The sequence below is a fragment of the Eschrichtius robustus genome, chromosome 3 (assembly GCF_028021215.1).
Source record: "Eschrichtius robustus isolate mEscRob2 chromosome 3, mEscRob2.pri, whole genome shotgun sequence".
Classification (NCBI taxonomy): domain Eukaryota; kingdom Metazoa; phylum Chordata; class Mammalia; order Artiodactyla; family Eschrichtiidae; genus Eschrichtius; species Eschrichtius robustus.
The window spans coordinates 54,911,750-54,931,613 of NC_090826.1; the positions used below are offsets into that span (position 1 = coordinate 54,911,750).

Sequence of the window (19,864 nt, forward strand, 5' to 3'; positions counted from 1 at the left end):
GCAGTAAGTTCCTCAGGCAAGTGACAGGAGATAATTGAGACAGGATTGAATGGGTCTCAGGCAGAGAAACTTGAGGACAGACCTATTTGGGCGATAAACTGGTTGACCCAAGGCCTCTCTGTCCATCATTCCTTGACCTCAGGTCAGAGCGATAGAAAGGGGAAAAGCTATCAAGGCAGCTGGGGACACTCCTGCCCTGAAGTCCTGAGAAGAATAAGTGACTGTTTGTCCCACATGGGTTAGTCATTCACCTGCCTGAAGGCAGAGGGCGGCGAGCCTAGAGTCTAGGCCCTACTGGGACAGAATCTGGGCTACGAAGTCCTTCAATGAGGTGACTGCTCATTATAAAATCCTAAAGCTAGGTTCTCAAAGGCTATTGCTGAAGCAATAATAACCACTGCCACTCATTGAGTGCTTGTTATATGCTAGGCTCTGGCCAAGAACTTTTAGGCCCATCATGGCAAAGAGACTGAGTCTTGGCTTGGCCATCCATTGTCTGTGTGACTGTGGGCAAGTCACTTACTCTTTTTTGCATTTCAATCTCTAAAACTGTATTATGAGGATAATCTATGTAAAAGTGCAAAGAGATGTAAAAATTTATAATGACTTTTTTTTTTTTAACTGTCAATGGAAGATTCAGGAGCTAAATGCACACAAAACACTAGGCAAACAGGAGGTATTCAATAAATGATTATCTATACTGTGGGCTTCCCGGTGTTCCTCTAGGCCAAGACTGACTGGTGTCTCTTTTTGCTCTTGCATCCTCATAGCCTAAAGCAGGGCCTGGAACCCAGCAGGTGCTCACCACTCCATATGATCAAAGGCCCTCTCCACAAGGTCATGAGTATTTATGTATCACAAAATTCATAACGCTTAACCAGGAGAAATGGACAAAAACATACTGTTAGTAGGAGACTTTAATGACCCCTTTGGCCGAGCAACCGGACAAAAAAATATGCAAAGACACAGAAGGCCTAAGAAACATAATATAAAGGTCAAATTGAGATAGTCACCTATCTCCACATTCTGAAGACAGAAAAACACCTTTCAAGAGACCAAGGGCACATTGACAAAAACTGACTACAGAGAAATCCTCAGTACATCTCCATAAGGAAACAGTACAGATGACATTGATTTCAAGGCCGTGAAACTAGAAATTGAAGACAAAATGGGAAAACACAAATCACTTGCGTCAAAGAGAAACTCCGAAGGGAAATTGCATGATATCACTAAACGTTCCATTACCCGGGGTCACACAGCTAACAGTGGCAGAGCTGAGGCCGCTAGAATCTGGGTCTCCTAAGTCATTCAGCCACGAACCGGTTTGCGAAGCCGAACAAGCCTCCTTGAGCCTCGGTTTCCCTTTCTGTCAAATGGCCCCAAGGGCCCGCTGGGCTCAAGTCCCGCTGCAGGTTTGAGGTGTCGTGGGGCAGGGGAGGCGCGCGAGCAACGACTTTTGGGACGTCTGGGAGGGTGCGGGTGTTGAGAGGCAGCAGCAGAGGGCGCTGGGTCGCCGGCCTGGGCCCGCCTCTGCCATTGGTCGGGGCCCGGGCGCTGGGCTGGAGAGTTGGTGGAAAGTGACAAGTTGAGGGAGGCTGAGAGCAAGAGAGCGAGCGCGCAGAGCAGGAGGAGCTGCCGCGGCCGCCACGGAGGGAGCCCCGGGACGGCAGCCGCCGGGCGCAGGGCGCGCTCTTCTCAGAGCCCGAGCCGGCGAGACTCGCAGTCCGCGAGTGCGACCCCGAGAGCCCGGGACTGAACTGACCGTCCGGACGCGGCGAGGCTGCAGCCAGAGGGCTGGGGAGGGACCGCGTTTGCGGGGTCCTGAGCGGCCGGGCGGAGGCGAAGGAGCAGGTTAGAGAGACAAAGAACTTCTCAGACGCCCCCGGCATCCTGTGGGGAGAGCGGCCGGGACGAGGTGGCCGGGACCCCGGGCAGAGCCCGTGGATGTTCTGCGCGCGGCCTGGGAGCCGCCGCCGCCGCCGCCGCCGCCGCCGCGAGAGGAGGAATGCACCGGCCGCGCCGCCGCGGGGCGCGCCCGCCGCTCCTGGCGCTTCTGGCCGCGCTGCTGCTGGCGGCGCGTGGGGCCGCTGCCCAAGGTAAGAGGAGCATCGGCCGGCTCGCGGGCCCGCCCGGCCCCGGCCACCCTCCCGCCGGCCCGCCCGGCGCTGGGCAGACAGGAAGCGTCGCGCCCGCCTCGGGGGGTGGCCGGCGCCCCGTCGGAGGTCTTGCCAGCGCGACTCCAGGCGCCGGGGAGGCAGGCGAGGGGATTCATCCGGGAGCCCCGCTGTGGGCCGGGGGTGCGCCCGGGGACTTCTTCCTCGGCGCCCAGCCGCAGTTGTCAGCGCTGACAGGAAGCGTGGAGGGGTTGGGGGTCGTGGGGCGATGGGATGCTTTTCGTCCCCCCATCTCTCGCTGGACCCCTTACGCACTCCAACCGGTGTTCAGGCAAGTCCATCCTGCTCCTAAATCGCAGACGCCTTGGAGAGCGTGGTCCAGAAGGGAGTTTGTATTTTCAGGGGTGCCTGCGAGAGCCCAGGCTGTCCGTAGACCGACCCAAACAAAAGCCCTTTCCTCCTGGGGCTCGGGCGGCCTCGCATCTCCACCATCCCCGGCTCGCCGGCCTTCTGGAGGGTCACGATGGAGGCCACAACGTGTGCGCTGCCGCCGCCGCCACTTTGTGCAAAATGTGCTGTCAGAGGAGGCCTGCTGTTCCAGAGTGCGTGTGTGTGTGCGTGCGTGTGTGTGTGTGTGTTACAAACAAGGGGGGAAAAGACAGCTAATGCATACTTGATTTTGGTAATCTCCAAAGACAATCGCAACAGTTAGAGAAAGACTTCACCGAAAGCCAGAGCGTCTTAGCTCGCTGCAGGAAGCTGGGATCCTTGCTGCGTCTAAGCCGGTACACAATGAGAGGGAAGAGCCCGGCTGCGCCTGTGGAGACAGCCGATTCATTCTTTGGAGGTTGGAGGGGGAAAGTTGATTAAAGTCTCCAGGGTCTTGGGCCTCACTTTTAACATGCATCCCTTGAGGGGGTGCTGGAGCCCCTGGATTCTTCCCTCCCCCACTCGCAGCCCCAACCCATGCTCTTTTATCATGCATCTTTCATTTTTAAGTTAACGCGGTGCTTTAGGGAGAAAAGGCTCTGCGCTATTTAGCAGTTGAGGGGAAAAGATCTATTCGCTCCATGACCTATGACTGCAGAATTAGTTTCGACTAAAATCTAACTAATATTTTTTGTAGTAGAAAACACACTCTGCGAGGAAGTTGTGGGTGAATTTTGATTTCTTAGAGATGACTTTGGGGAAGTGGGAACCACATTTTCCGAGGATGATTCTGAAATTGATCCTGTAGTGTGGTTGGGCTAATCTGGAGGCTCCTCGGGGTAAATACAGCTCCTAATTGTAATTAAGATGTACATCAGCAGGGAGTGCACCTTCTTGATGAAAAATCCTAATGAAATGTAAACAGCTTGGTCACATGGATGTTTGCTTCGTTGATGCCAAACATCTGGTTCCATGCCACACACCTGGGTGAAAAGTAAAGAAGGGGCCATGCTGCCTAAAACATTGTAAACATCCTTCTGATGTCAGGTTGCCCAGTGAATTGAGGTGGAGATAACCAGGGTGATTCTAGCTAAGGCAAGGAAGGCTCCTAGCGTGGGGCCTTGATTACTTCGGTTATATCCTCTGTTCACTCTACTTCTACATAAGCTTTCAACGGTGGTTGCTTTTAGATCATGGGGAAGGGGAGGAAGGGGGGAGGGAGGGTACAGTGCACCTTTCCTTGGTTATCTGCCTTTAAATAAATGTACAGGCAATGATTTTGCTGAGTGTAAGACAATTTTGTTATCAGCAGTCACCCAAATTCTGTCTTGTTTAATTGTCTACAGGCTTAAAAACCTTAAAAAAAATTCCTCACAAATTTATTGTTTCTTTGTCTAAAAAGTATAAAAGCTGCCAGCTTTGGCCACTTCTTAGGTCCCATTTCTGTGAGACCTCCATGCGTATGAATTAGAATTGTTTCTTTTTCTCCCATGAAATTTTTTTTTTAAAGAAAGAGTATTGCCTATTCTGAACTCGTCAGTATTGAGCTAAAATCAGTGATTACTGTCTTATTTATTGTCTAATAAATCCCTTTCCATTTCTGTGAGTGCTTGATATTTTCTCTGGGGAGAAATCTTCTAGTGGAACTCAGATTTACTTTCTTGTCTGATCCAAGATTCTTTTTTTTTTTTTTTTTAAAGATTTATTGATTGATTGATTGTTATGTTGGGTCTTAGTTTCTGTGCTAGGGCTTTCTCTAGTTGCGGCAAGTGGGGGCCACTCTTCATCGCGGTGCGTGGGCCTCTCACTATCGTGGCCTCTTGTTGCGGAGCACAGGCTCCAGACGCGCAGGCTCAGTAGTTGTGGCTCACGGGCCTAGTTGCTCCGCGGCATGTGGGATCTTCCCAGACCAGGGCTCGAACCCGTGTCCCCTGCATTGGCAGGCAGACTCTCAACCACTGCACCACCAGGGAAGCCCCAAGATTCTTAAGGTAACTTAGCCAGAGGTTCAGGAAATCAGCCTAAGGGGAGATATGTTTCATTTATTTATTTATTTTAAAAGTGCTCAGCATTTCTCCCATCATTTCTCTATTTTGTTAGCCAGGAGGAGCAAACCTTTACATTTGCTTTTTCTGGTTTGTTCATTGTTTTCTCCCCATCTTCCTTTTACCAACCCGGAGCTAAACCTCTCTAAGAAGCTGAAGCCGTGATAACTGTACCCAGAGCTCAGGGCCTTTAGAACCCACCTAGGCCTCTCAGAATCCTGTAGATTCTGTGGTTTGGCTGCTTGGAGTCAGAGGGGGGTGGCCTGCTACTGTTTGCTGTCGTTTTGTAAACTTTCCAATGATGTTTTAATAGGTGCCTGTCCTTTTGGCTTCTAGAATCAGAATCTCTTGAGGGCAATAGGACTGTTAGCTTTCCTGGTGAAAACACTGGAGACCAAGTCATCAAGCCGCATCTTTATTAGAGACACCTGAAAATCCTACCTGGGGAGCCACACAGAGGCCTAATTGACAAGGGGTGTGGTCCAACTGCCTCTGGCAGTGTGTTGGGAATATTTAATTTTTAATATTGATTCAGTATACCTGATGGCTGTATTGCTGTTCTGATACCTGGGATTATCTTTCTGGTATTTAGTTAGGAGTCCTTTTACAAACTTAACTTTGGTCTGTATTTTCCTCTCTCCATCTCTTGCATGGTGAGCATAGGCCTCAAATGAGACGTGAAAGTTTCTAAATGGTGTGTTACTTGCATTCATTAGTGTTCAATTTGGCTGTGGTTTGGTGGTACCACATACCCCATTTCAAATATTTTTGAAAATTTTACCCAGCATCCTATGGAGAAAGGAATGCTCTGTAGACTATATATATATATATATATATATATATATATATAATGTACATATATATCTATATAAATGGCATATGTTTATACACGTATATAGTAAGTGGGCCATAGATTTTTGTTGAATGTATGGAGAATAACTTTTTTGGTTGTATGTAAAATTGTTGTGTTATTTGCTTTTCCTAGTTAAAAACTCAACATGGCGTATTTTCAAGGATTTTTCCTTGTCTCATCTTCTAGTATGAAGGGAGTATAGTAGAACTGAACAGTAGAGCTTAATGGTTATGAGCACAGGTGTTGGAGTTAACAGACATGGGTTTGAATCTTTTCTCTGACACATACTGGGTATGGTGATCAGTTTTTCTCAGCCTTACCTGAGTGTTATGAGATCTAAATGAAACTATGTATGGCAAGTACTGGAGAAGAGCACCCAGCCTAGAGGGTCTTAACTTGGGGTACCTGAAATTAAGGCTAGGCAAACCCCCAGAAATAATACACAAAATTTAATGTGCATTTTTGTGGTTGTATGTTTCTAGCTATAATCTGATTTTTTAAGGAAACTGCAATCCCCCCAAAATAGGAACCATTGATTTGGAGTGTTTGGTGCTTGGGTCAATGAGTTGCCTTCCTGGGTAGGTTGCAAAAGGTTGAGGGTTGGTGGGGGGGTCCTGGGCCTTAGCCCAGATCTGCACAATCCATGGGGCCTCTATCTCTCCTCACTTTCTGCTTTCTCTCCCACCAGGCCGGCTGTTATTGGGCCTGAGAGAAGCTGAAGAATGGTGTCAAATCCTTTGACCTCTACCAGGAATGTATTTCCCTGAACCCAAGCATTCTGAGATGCCGGTGTTTGCACAATTTATTTAACAGACACTTGCATAATCCTTACAATAGGCCAGTCACCGTTCTAAGCATTTTGCAAGTATTAACTCACTGAATCCTCACAACAACCCTATGAGGGAGGCGGCATAATTAGCTCATTTTGATTTAGGCAGAGAGGTTAAATTACTTTCTCAAGGTCACATGGCTAGGAAATGGCATTGCTGGCCTTACAGAGGCTAAGAGTTCATGCTCTTATCTAACTGCTGCCCTAGACAGCCTCTCCTGGTTTAAGTCTTAAAATTTACACTATTTTTATATTATGTAGGAGCCAAAGGTGCCTTTTCCCCAGGTTTTCTAAGAGCAGCAAAGGGATGTTCTCTTAGCCATATCTAGGGGTTATAAGAAATGATTGGAGACAGCCAATTGCAGTTTTCCTTCCTGTGCTGGAGTTGCCTGAGCAAGACCTGCTGTAACTCAGAGATAGACCGGAATGGCCCCTATGGTCTGCACCTCTGATCAGGAGGAATTATATTGCTGTAATGAACTGCACCTTGGATGCGGTTTGAAGAGTGTGTCTGGCAATTCCTTCCAACCAGCGATGAGATGTATTTTGATGAAGTGCCTCTGTATTTGCATCTTGGTGTACAACTTGGGGTGTAGGCTGAAAAGGGGTGATTTATTAGAGTGTTCTCTAGTGGGAGAGCTGGCTTGCCAACTCCAAGTTCCTGATGTGGATCAGACCCTCGCAAATCCAGCCCCATCTGGGAAACACTCAAGTCTCCGAGGACTCTTTCTCAAACAGAAGAGCCTCAGCTTGGCCTTACCTAATCCCCAAGGTGTGTCAGGAGGGTCTGTTCTGTAGACAGACAGAAAGGAATAGTCTTCTGTGATTCTGAGAAAGTTCTCTGGAGTTGAAGCGGGGGATGATGGGGTGGGGGCTTTGGGTTGGGGGAGCTCTTCGAGATCCTTAACTAAATGCAGCTGCTTGTTACACGGAGCCTGACTTGCATGCCAGGAATATCTAAAAAGCTAACGAATACAAAATAAAAATAAACAGCAGTAAAAAGGCTCTCTCTTTGTTGCAGTAAGCTCGGTTGGGGTTTTCAGTTTGTTTAGGAATGGGATAATTGTGGCATCCACTTTATTTTGGTAAGGCAGTGAAACGTGGATTGATGTTATGTCATTGGGATGCTACCACCACCTGAACTTTTTCCTTCACACCTCCCCCCCTCAGAACGCCCAGGCATGAACAGCCACAGGGCCTGAGTCTCAAACTGCTGCCCCTGAGTGAATTACATTGAAAGAAGGCAGATAATTTAATGGGATAATGTTGGCAGGGCCAGCAAATTTCACACCCCATCTCTCACTAATAGAAAGGCAGTAGAAGGCTACAATATCCTCAGATGAAAAGGTTGTATAAAAAGGTTCTGCTTAACAGTCACTGTCTGTCCATAAATAAGGTTCTGTAGAGTTTTGATCCAAAAGCTGTTATTAAATACTGATAAGCCAACCCTCATAATGTTTGGCCTGCTTACATTTCCTTTTTTTTTTTTTCTTCTCTCATAGAACCATAGATTTTTTTTTTTAAGAAGGGGAAGGGACCTAAAGATCAACCAGTCCAAACTGTTTATTTTCTCAAGTATTTCTGTACAGAAAGGACCTTCTTTTATAGCCGTTTAAAGAGGCGGTATGGAGTAACAGAAATGGAATGGGATTTGAACCTGATAGACTAGAGTTTGAATTGGGGCTTTGCTGCTTGCTGGCTGTGTGACCTTAGACAAAGTTCTTTGACCTTCAGTTTCAGCCTCAGTTTCCTTCTCTGCAAAATGGGAATAACAGTAATATCTGACTCACAGGGTTTTTGTGAGAATGAGAGGAGATAATTGACGTAAAGCACCTAACACAGCACCACAGAACTAGTAGCTGCTATCATCAGCAGGGTTTGCTGGAGAAATCAGAACAAGTGGTTCCAAAACAATGAGCATTGTGCTGTGAGATACAAACCAAGACTCAGAGAGCGGCAATTTTTTCAAGATGGTAGGACTCTTGAGTGTTCCTTTTTACAGGGAGCATGTAGATACCCTAGATGTGAGCAGTCCCAGGCTAGTGCTGGGGACTTGGACTGGAGAAGATTCCACAGGGCAGTTTTGCAAAGCCTTAAAACAAAGGCTTTTTTCAGACCAGTGAGCTCTTTGGGGAAGAGCAACCCCTCCCTGGTGCTTGGTGTAATTCCAGAATCCTGCAATGGGGAATGTTACATTTCAGGGACCTCCACTTGTAATCTGACCGTTTTTAGCTCCAATATCCAAATAATCTTGCTGAGCACAACTTGAAAGAGAAGGATAATGGCCGGAGGAAAGAATCCTGAGGTGCTCTGTTAGCCATTTAAAATTTCTGAGTACAAAAAAAAAAAAGTTCACGTTACCCAGAGAGAGAAGAGTAAAGAAGTGTGTGGGAAGGGGGAGGGGAGATAAAAACGAACCCAGTCTAAAGACCAAGACCGGGTTTGTGTTTTTATTTTTCAACAGTAAAGCTTGTCATTTAATGCATTTCAACTAACATTTGTTTTTTATATTTATTATATGCAAGATATGGTGTTAGTGCCCAGGAGTAAAACATTATCACTGCCCTCAAGGAGAGATGGAGGAGGGATATTCTTACTTTTTAAAGAACCTACTATGTGCCAGGCATAGTTCTTTATAGGTATTAGGTTTATATGTCCCAGCATCCCCTTGAGGTTGGACTTCTGACCCCATTTGTCAGATAAGGAAATCGAGGCTCAAGTATTGAGGTAAGCATCTTAGCCAACCTCACAAAACTATTAAGTTGGGTTTGGCATTTGAACCTAGGTATTTGGACTCTCAAGTGTATGCTATTTCCACTGTCCTTGAAGTGTAATTGGGGAGGCAAGATGAACAGATATGTACCTCCACATGCCAACTGGCTCTCCCATAAGTGAATTATAGGGAAGGGTCGTGAAAAAAGGACTTTGGGAACACAGGGGTAGAAGACATTAATTCTCACTCAGGGAATTGGAGGGTCAGACGGAGAACTCCGTGCCCTTCAGTGGCTTATTGTGAGGGCGCAGTGAGATATAATGCATGGAAGATGCTCGCGTCCCGAGTGCTCAGCTGTAGTTCTGTAGCCAGAGAGAGGCCTGGTCAGGCTGTATCTGCCTCGAAAGCCCGTGTGCTCTGAATTGTTCTGATGTGCTCCTTTTCAACAGGCGTGTGGTTTGTGGGAAGAGTAAGTGGCTGTGCAGCCCCCAAATAGAAGGGAACACAGTTTCTCTGTCTGGTATCTTCCCCACCTGCCCTAATGCAGATTTTTGGATTCAGCTCTGCTTTGGGCAGGGTTGGGGGGTGGGATTTGCACAGGCGTGAGTTTGGAGAGAATCATGAAGCCTAATCATAAACCGTAACACTTCTGGCACTCCAGCCAGAACCTTCCATGTTCCCCATTCATTCTCTGATCATACATTTTTCTATGCACTTACTCTGAGCCAAATATTTTCCTAGTCACTAGAGACATCAAGGTGATTAAGGCTAGGTCCTTCCCTTGGAGGGTTTTTCAAATGGCAGGTCTGTGGCAGAGATTGCTAGCTGATCATCAGATCTGTTTCATCTTTTCCTGGGCACATGGCTAGACTACATTTCCCAGGCCCCTTGCAGTTAAACTGAGGCCATGTAACTAAATATTAGCCGGTGGAATGAGGTTGAAAGCAATGAGTGTCACCTGTACACCTGATCCATAAAAAAACTTCCCAGGCAGGATTGCTATGATCCTGTATATGGGAACTCTAGAAGTCATGTGTTGACAATACCACAAAATGGAAACAGCTTGGAACCCACCCTTAATGACTGCCCGGTGGAAGCCACCTGCCAGCCCACACTTGTTTAGGTTTTATGTGAGTAAGAAATGAACTTCTATTGTGAAGGCTGAGATTTCAGGGCTTATCAGTTACACCTGCTAATGTTATCTTAACATTATTTATATAACTGACATTTTATATCTATCTATCTATCTATCTATCTATCTATCTATCTATCTATCTATCTATCTATCATATAGTTGTAAACCATAGTGCACCATGAGGTGAATTTTGTGGGTCTGAATCACTATTTTTAGGTAGACTATAATAGGAAATATCAGAGTGCATTACATTAATCAGGTGAGTATTTTGGGAAACTTTAGCTTCAGTTTGGTATGTGCTGATTTGGGTTCTTATTGAGCTCTCATGATCAGAAGTTTGAAAGTCACTGTTTTACTGGAGGCAGACAAGTCAACAGCTCTGTACAGCAGAGTGTGGTAGTTATGATAATAGTGGTAAAGTCCCAGTGCTATAGAGACTCAGTTAACGAAGTGCCTAGGAAGCAGAAATGGCAAAAGGGGTTCATCTTTCCAGTCAATTTGTATTGGCTGCTTGTGGTGCAGTGTTGAAAAGGATTCTGAGGTTTCTTCCAGGGTCTCTGGGAGGGAAGGCTGTGATCTGATAGCAGCATCTGCCGTGGGCTTGGGAGGAGGAGTAGAGGCTCAGACCTAGTTTGCATCTGACCACTTTGCAGGGAGTCTGGGCTCCTTCCAGTGAATTCAAGCCCTTCCCCAATTATTTATGGCACACAAGCAGTGTCTGTAGCACTGTGGTCAGCTGTGGGGATTCTAGAAGAACTATGACTAGCCCTTGTGGAGTTTACCTTTTAGGGGCAATAAAATAGACACTTGTGAAATAACTTTGCAGCCAGAGAGTGCAGAGTTGGCCATTACAGATGCAGAATGCCTAGAAGCGAGCAGTCTTTCTGGAGGAAGTGGGATACGATACAAGCCGGAAAAGATGGGAAGGATTGAGATGGAGAGAGGAGAGGAGCTGGACATTCTGCCCCTGCCCTGGTCTCCAGGGACTTGCCCAGGCTGTCCAGGCTTCTTCAACTGGGCCTTCACCCTGGGATGAAGCTGATCTTTGGGGATGGGAGAGTAATGAAGAGGAAAGAGGGCTTTGAGTGGTGCCTTCATGGTTTTTTTTGGGTATGAAAGGAGCGGGGGAAGGGAGGAAGAAGCAGGATTTTACTGGAAGCCTGATAACTTATTTTTCTCTCCAAAAGAGCATCCCAGAGAATTAAAAATCCAGTACATTTCAGGGCTGCTTGTCAAAGGTATCATGTATCTTATTCCCTCTGCTGCAGCAGTTTTGTTTTGTAGCGAAGGTTACTAAATCCCAGTCCTCCTTTTGCCTGCATGATGAACATAATAATAGTTGAGTAATACACATCAAGAATCCTGTGTGTTGGACTTCCCTGGTGGCACAGTGGGTAAGACCCCATGCTCCCAATGAAGGGGGCCCCGGGTTTGATCTCTGGTCAGGGAACTAGATGCCACATGCATGCCTCAACAAAGAGTTTGCATGCCACAACTAAGGAGCCTGCCTGCCACAACTAAGATCCCACACAACCAAATAAATAAATATCAAAAAAAAAAAAAAAAAGAATCCTGTGTGCCAAGAAATATTTTAAGTTCTTTAATTATTTTAACTTGAATTGTCTTCGGGGAAACCCTATGAGGTAGGCACTAATTATTAGCTCCATTTTCCAGATAAGAAAACTGAGGTACAGAGAAGGTAGGTAACTTGATCAGTATCAAACAGCAAGTTAAGTGGAAGAGCCAGGATTTGAACCTAGTTGTCCCGAGTCCGGGGCTTTGTCCTTGATCATTAGGCTATTTTACATCTCATTAAAAAAAAAAAAACGCTATCTGATGATTCAGATTCTCTGTAAGATCCCAGTCAAATAGCTGAGTCAAAATAATAATAATTGAAGCCTCCATTTGTACAGGGCTTTGCAGCTTACAAAATTATTTCATGTATATTACCATTAATTTTTCAAATAATCCAATGAAATAGAATTGCTTTCTTTCTCTTTTTTTCTCTCTCCCTTTTAAAATTAGGCCTGTGAGGTTGGCAGTTCACCTAAAGTCACTACAACTGGTAGAGCCTGTCTGAAACCCAGCCTCTTTGAGTTCAGGCCTTTAGTGTTTCTGCTCTAAGCAACTGGGGGAATTCCCTGATGGTCCAGTGATTAGGACTCTGCGCTTTCACTACCAAGGGTGCGAGTTTGATCCCTGGGCAGGGAACCTGCAAGCTGCGTGGCCAAAAAAAAATTAAGAAACTGGAATTTGTGACTCTATGTCTTGTCACTGCAGTTTTACCAGTAAATGAATTTGCCTGATTCTCCTCAAATCAGCTATGGTTTTTGGAAATAGTTGTGAGGCATTTGTAGGTGGAACCTGGAGCTAAGGTTCCTGTAATCTAAGAAAGTTCACTTGCAAATAGACTGAGAGAAGTTAGTTAAAAACAAGGAGTTTCCTAAGTGGTTGATGATTGCAGCATGCAGTGGAGCCAGTAATAGAAGGGCTTTGGCATCAGAAGTTCTTGCTGTGAACCTGGGCTCACCGTTTCTGGCCAGGTCAGCAAATGACTTGACCTCCCTGAGACTCACCTTCCTCACCTGTAAAACAGGAAGCATAACGGTGCCCACCTGCACAGAGCGGGGAGGACCATGGGGAGTGCGCGTACAGTGCCTGGGTGGTGTTCAGTATGTGCTTGCAGCTACTCCTGTGAATTAAATGGAGAGCAGCAAGAGTGCACTGCCTCCGTTGAGATTTTCCCAGGACATGATGGAGCAAAATTTCTAAACCTCAGAACCTTTCTTTTATAATATAATCATCCCTGGGGCAGAACTTCCTAGCACCTAGAACTTCTAGGTTATAATTATATTAATATTTCTCCAGGATGGGGACCTTTCTTAAGCTTTGTGAAGGTTGAACATCGTAAGGTAAGAACAGATCCTGCTGCCTGAAGCCCTAGATTTCCTGGACAGCTCCTATCCATTCTTCCAGGGAAATTGACACCATTTCCTGATGGGGTTAGGCATCCATCAAAGCAACTTATTTCACTTTTTCGCCACGAGAGAGATTATATCCTCACCTCTTGGATTTCACTCCGATCTGGTATGTCATAGTTTTTACATAATTTTCACATTCCCTGCAGAGGATTTGTTGTTTTCCTTTTCCCTACCTGAATGTTCAGTGGGATGAAAGTTAGCGCTTCTCCATATGGACTCCCCTGAAAGACGTGCCTTAAGATAGTAGCGCTTAGTTCCGTGGTGGCTATTTACCTCCTTCCTTCAGAGAATTGCCGCGTGTCGTATAGGAACTTTCAGTCGCAAAATATTGCCTATTTGAGATTAGCTGTGTAGACTGCTGACAACAAGCAGCAACAATTTTTGACGATGTTCTTAATCTACTGGTGAGTTACCTTCTCTTTCTCTATGCTGCTCATAGCACGCTCTGCCCACTCACATCTGGTGTCCCTAAGCCAAGGAATCAAGTGCTTTGCTTGTGGCCAGATAGTCTTCAGAGGGTCAGAACCTGCAATGGAGGCCTCCCAGGGGCCACCTGGTAAAGGTAATCTCTCCTCCCCAGTGAGCAAGGGAGGATCTGAGCTGAGCATGCCCAGTTTGTTCTACCAGCTGTCAGCAAGTCACCGTATCCGACTGTGCCTTGCAAGGAGTAGTTAAGTCAAGGGGCAGAGAGAGTCCAGCACTTCCAGCACTGATTGTTTTCCCTCCCCAGGATGAAAGTAATGCATTGCTCCCTTACACCGGCTGCAACTTGATTTTTTCTTAAAGGAGTAATTGTCAGATTTTATGGATGTGTTGGGATTAAAACTATATATACGTTGGTCAAAACGTTTTATAAATAACCCTCCTACCTCTCAGCCTCAGGGCTCAGGTTTAGAAAGTTTCTTGACTAGTCCAGGATGCTGGTGAAGGTGGCTTCCCTCAGACTCACGGAATCAAATCCACAGGCCAGTGGCTCTGTCTGCTGAGTGTTGGTGTAGAGGAGAGAAGGAAAGAAGGGACCCGGGAGGCACAGCTCCTTACCCGCCGAGTGACATGTCCTGTGTAAACTCCCAGGAAGGCACTGGCGATTCCACTTGGTTAAATATTTGTTTAGCAACTAAAGTGGATGCAGGAGAAATACATGGCTAGATTCTCTTCTGTAGGAAGTTTACTGTTTTTGTCAGGGAGACAAGATTGATACCCGCATATGGCATGAGAATAACTCATTGACTCAAACTCACTGTTCTGGCCTTTGTTTAGGCCCCTTTGTCTATCGTGCAGCCTCTAGAATCTGTGTACTTGGCACCCTCCCTCCCCCCCTCCACACATCTGGCTCAAGCTCTTTCCTGTCCGTCTCTCCTCCCTGAAATCTTGTTCGTCAACCCCCAGTGCTCCCACATTCAGGAGTCCACCCTTCTGCCCTTCTTTCCCTGGTGCCCTCACATTCAGCCAGCATTCCCACACAAGCCTCCTAAGTCACACTCATGTATGCTGATTTAGCCCAAACCTCAATGTTAGTGGTGTAATAATAATCACCATCATTTACTGAGCATCTACTACAGGCAACAAATCTAGCAAGGCATTCTGTATTTTGCGGTGGAATCCTATTATTTTGTCTTTCCAAAATTATTGCCCTGAATTAAACTTCTCTCCCCTTACTTCCTCCTTCTGCCCCTTTGTCAACTGGGAAAAGAAACTGCTTTTGTCCACACTCCAGCCTTGTTATGGGGAGACTGCCAATCCTAACCCCTGCCCACCAGCCTCACTATGACGGGCTAAACATAGTCCATCCCTGGGATTTAGGGGTAGCCCCTTTATGGTGGGGAAGCTGAGAGATGCCCTCAGCCATGTCTCTACCCCAGAACGAAGCTGGTGTGTAGGAGAGAATGACTTTGATATCCAGAGCAGGCACTACTGAGAGGTGTGGCAGGGGTCCAATCTCTCCTCCGTCTCTCCCAGAATTTCTGCTCAGAGCCCATAGACTCTGCTTTGGGTGAGGTTATTGTGTCCTGACCGTGCACACATCATACCTTGCTAATCCTCACAAGAAAATGAAGTGGTATTGTTTTTTTTAACCTAAAAGAAAACAGTTTGAATGCTTTTTTTCTCATGAGAAAATATATGTCCACTAAAAACAAAATCAGAAATGTAATGCAAAAACAAAATTCGCCACAATCCTATCCCTCAGAGACAACCTCTGATAGTGTTTTGAATACAAGTGTATTTATAAGAGGAGGTCACGCTTTTATTCCCAAGAGAAACTGAAGCTCAGAGATATTACGTAACTTCCCCAGTGTCATAGAACCAGCCACTTTCCATTCTACCCACTTCTTCATGAGCAGGGACCAGATCTTTGTTAGTTAACAACTGTCTAGTTGAGCATATTTTACTTGATAGGAAATCACCAAATATGGGTTGAGGGAATGCTAAAATCAATGTAATTAAGTGCCATGAGGAAGGTGCACACGGTAAGTTTTGTAGATCAAGGAGGTGAGAGGTGTGCCTTGTTCAGAATTACTGGGAGGGTTTCTGAAGGAGGTGGAGCTTGAGATGGAGAGCCAATATTAATTTGCTTTTCTCCAATATGCAGTGTCCTGAGTGGTCCAAGTTAGCAAGCGGGGACACCTGAGCGCTTCCCACTGCTAGGGTTGGGCACTGCCCAAGACATACTGATTACATTTGAGCTGTTCTGAAAATGCAAAAGGTCAAAATGGAAATGTGTCCATGGCAAAGAGGGTCAGAGGAAGAGAGGTATAGTATCCGGAAGGAAATTCACAGCGGTTGGTGCAATAGGAAATGAAGACCTCTGTCTTTAAGACTTTGTCCTAAAGAAATTAAGTGGGGGAGGGAAAGGGTGAGGGTATCCCCAAACATATTATCAAGGAGCCTCTGACAGGGCTTTCAGGCCGGCCTTCCCAGTCTGTCTGCCGCCCCCTCTCGGGTGTCATGGGACCCCTTTGCACACAGTGGCTTCTCTATGGGCTGTCCCCTCCCACAGAAACATCCTTCCCCAACCCATCAGTCCTTCGGCTCTGGCTTAAACATCACTTCCCTGACTGACCAGACTAGATTGGGTTCCCACCCTACTTGCTTTCATAGCACCCTGTATTTAAAAATATTCATCATTATGATTTTTAATTAGGTATTTATTTGTGCAGTTATTATTTTTGTGATATCTCCTCTATCACTGGATCAGATGCTCCTTAGAGTAGGGTTTGAGTCTGAATCACAGCCAGCACAGTGCCTGGTGGCCAACTGAATGAACTCTGCTTACTTTTACTAAGCTTTGTCCTTACTTCCTAGAGACTGGGAACATTCCAATTGGCTTTGCTATTACTATCTAGCAATTTGAAAAGGCATCTTTGAACAGCTGAAAATCTCAAGGCTATCTCTTCCAAAAGATGAGGCATCTAACCCTGTAAAAAGCCAATCTGGACTCAATCAAACCTGCTGTGGGCTCTATTTTGCAGGGGAGAAGTGGGCAGCTGAGAGCTGAGCTCGTTTTCCCAAGATGGAAGATCTGTGATAACTCTGGGTTCCGCTGCCATAAATTAGGGTCACTCTGTCCTTAATTGGCAACAAATTAAAATTCTCCCTTACGGTCCTCCTCTTTCTCTTCTTTCATGTATACTCTGTTTGAGAGAAGATGTGGGAAATACTGGCTGGCATCCTGCCACAGGGGAGAGGGCACCGTGCCTGAGGCCACAGGCAGGTCAGGGCTGTGAGGGCCGCCTGAGGATGGGGGAGGCCAGTGATTCTTCCCTGACTGAGCATCCTTCTTCTGCCTCCCCTGGTCCCCTTTCTTGTCTTTCTGCTCTCCCCTCCCCTTTCTTTCTTCAGGAAATTTGAAAGTTCTCATTCCTAGGGAAATATCCCCTGGGGAGCTCTTACTTTCTCTTCTTTCTCTTAGTAAGCAGAGGGGAAAAAATTCTCTAAATTTTGAACTCGCAAGCAATTTGAATGCAAATATGGCCAGAAAGGCCTGCGTGTCTTTGCATTTCCCACAGCACCTCTTCTTAAATCCCTAGAACCATCTGCTTCAGGCCAGGCCTCCTTTCCTTCAAGCAGGAGAGAGAAAAGAGAGCTTAACAAAAACTTCAGTTGGGTTTCTTAGGGCCGGAGGCAGTAGTGAAAGAGGAGAAAGGGCTGGGCTGTTTTATTTCTTCCCCTGCTGGGTGGCTTTCAGGGGGGTAGTTGGTCCACATGCACACGGAGGTCTGCTGGGAGCCAGGAACTGGGTCAGGGTCTGGGGCTCCAGGCACTTCTCTTGGGAGCTTGTCTTGTGGCTGGCCTTGAAGGCTGATGGCTGTGAAGTAAGGCAGGGGCACAGGTCCTGGCAGTGTGGAGGACGGAGCAGCTAAGCAAAGCGCCGGGTTGGATTGGCAGAGGGGGAGTCAGGAAAGGTGTCTCGGGGGGGCGGTGCTCCCCTGGAAAACATGTGTCTGGGAGGCCCTAAAACAATAACCCATAATGCATTTTTTATGTTATCGATAATAATAGATGGGTTTATTTTGACAAATGTGTTTACAAAATTCTACCTTCCGTGATATCTGGTGCTCGACTAGGTGATAAAAGCCATTTCCCGGGCCCCTCTCTGTAAGCCAGCCCTTCTCGGGAACCTCAGCTGCTCCATCATGGCCAGAACAACTCAGAGGGAGGCTGAGACCCACCACATTTAAGTGCCGGATGGAGATAGGGTTGAGGAGCCAGCCCAGGCCTCTGCCTCTCCAGAAAGTTGCTCTGCTCTGAGGTCTGGGGTCTCAGTTTCTTCATCTCTGCAGTGGGGATTATAACTCCATCCCTGAAGATTATTGAAGACTAAAGGAGATGAAGAAGGTAAAAATATATTGTAAACTTTAAAGTCTTATCTGAGATTGAAGGGTCAGATAGCAAGCAAGAATTTGTCTCCATTCCTTGGTGAATGGATCCAGGAGGCTTCCTTTATTCACTCAACAAATATTTATGTGGCTGGCGTTGTTTTAGATGCCAGGGGTGAAGCAGTGAGTAAAACAAAGACCCTATTCAGGAGGGAGTCTGAAAATAAAGAAATAAATGCTTTATCAGGTGAGAGAAAGTGCTAAGAAAAATGAAACAGAGTAAAAGAACTTGTGATGGGGTGAGTGATGGGGTGGGGTGGGCACTGTTGTATAGAGTGGTAGGGAAGGCTCTGTAACAAAGTGTCTCTTGAGCAGAGACCTGCAGGAGGTGAAGGAATGAGCACTGTGGCTGTGTGTGTGTTTGGCGGGGAGGGATGACATCCAGGAGGGGACTAGTGTGTACAAAAGCCTTGGAGTGGGAGTGTGTTCTCAATTAACAATCCAACAGCGATTGCTTCTGTTACCACTAGTAACATTTGTGTGCCAGGCAATATTCAAACATCACTTAACAATGACCCCATTAGGTACCCCCTATTATTATACCCATTTCTTAGGTGAGGAAACTAAGGCATCCTCAGCAACAAGTCAAGCATTCGGATAACTGGGGAAGAAGAAATAGCTCTCATTATATGAGGGTGTATGAGGCAGCCCTGCACAGAGGAAAGACTGCATGGTTTGGAAAGGAAAAAAATCTGTATTTGGGCCTGGCCTGCCACTCATCTGTGCAATTTTGGGCAAGGTGCTTAACCTCTCTTGGCCTCAGTTTCCTGATTTGTAAAATGGGCTGATAAAATCTCAGAGGACTGCTATGTATATTGAGAAGTATGTATATTGTTACATATATTGTATATGGTGAAATGATGTTGCGAACTGCATATCACCATGCATAGCACCATGAAAATGTTCCATTATTATTATTACTACTACTACTACACTAGTATACCAGTTCTCCTTCCTAGCCTCTTGAAAAGAGAGTGAATAAGAGAGAAAGAGAAGCTTGCAACTTATATAATTTCCTCTGTTCTTTCTCTGAAATTTCATTTTCTGCTGATGTCTTCGATGGTGAGTCAATTACAGTACCCAATAGAATGGGCAGGCATTTTTCTGAAAGATTAAGGAACTATGAGGTGAAGTTGGTGGCGAGGCTTCTCACATTCCTAAAGAAATCAGTTGAGGTCCTAGAACTTTCAGTCCACTGTCTCCCATAATCCCAGGCTTCTTGTCATCCCCAGACCTAGAATTTTATGGCAGTTTTCTCTAATTTTGCATTGTGTCGATAGTAGGTGCTCAATAACTTTTAAGTAAGTGACCCTAAATAACTATACCTTTAAAAATTATTCTGTGCCTTTGTTAGAGAGTCCTGTGGGATGAATGGGTAAATCCTGGGGGATTTGGAGAGATGAGTATTATTATTTGGGGCTGTAGAATGGGAAAACTGAGGAGAAGGAACTGATCTCAAATCGAATAATTGCTGGTGAGCCTGGGTACCTACTTTTATTTCTGGTGAGGAATGCTTTGCTTCCACAACTATGGCGGTGGGTCAGTAAGTTCATTTGTTTGTCAACTGATTGAATGCCTACTCTGGTCCAGGCAGCCTACTCTGGTCCAGGCACAGTGCCAGATGTTGGGAATTTGCTCTAGGGAATGCTTTTAGGACATGCTCAGGATACGATCTCTAGTTTGAGTGCTTGCTGCTGTCCTACTTGGCACCTCCAGACAATGCAGAGGTGGTGGTTGCTTCACTGTCACCTGCTGACGACTGGCAGGCATGCACCCATCCAGTTGGCATCACATCCAGTGCCTGTGATCAGACCCGAGTTGTGCAGTCTGCGTTTTATTACCCCCAGCGTGGCAGTGGCTTCCTGTGATAAGCTCCATCTTGGCTGTG

The 19,864-nt window shown here is 46.2% G+C and overlaps 1 protein-coding gene across 5 annotated transcripts in view; it reads left to right on the forward strand.

Moving 5' to 3' along the window:
- Positions 1 to 1,476: 1,476 nt before the first annotated feature.
- Positions 1,477 to 19,864, forward strand: part of ROR1 (receptor tyrosine kinase like orphan receptor 1) — a 401,514-nt gene continuing 383,126 nt past the window's right edge. For 2 of the 5 annotated variants that reach the window (XM_068540043.1, XM_068540041.1), the window contains exon 1: positions 1,482 to 2,096. In XM_068540043.1, coding sequence (XP_068396144.1) covers positions 2,006 to 2,096 — 91 coding nt within the window. In that variant the 5' untranslated portion in view covers positions 1,482 to 2,005. Of the gene's footprint in view, positions 2,097 to 19,864 lie in introns of all 5 variants that reach the window. The other 3 variants (XM_068540038.1, XM_068540039.1, XM_068540040.1) reach the window with 3 other exon arrangements.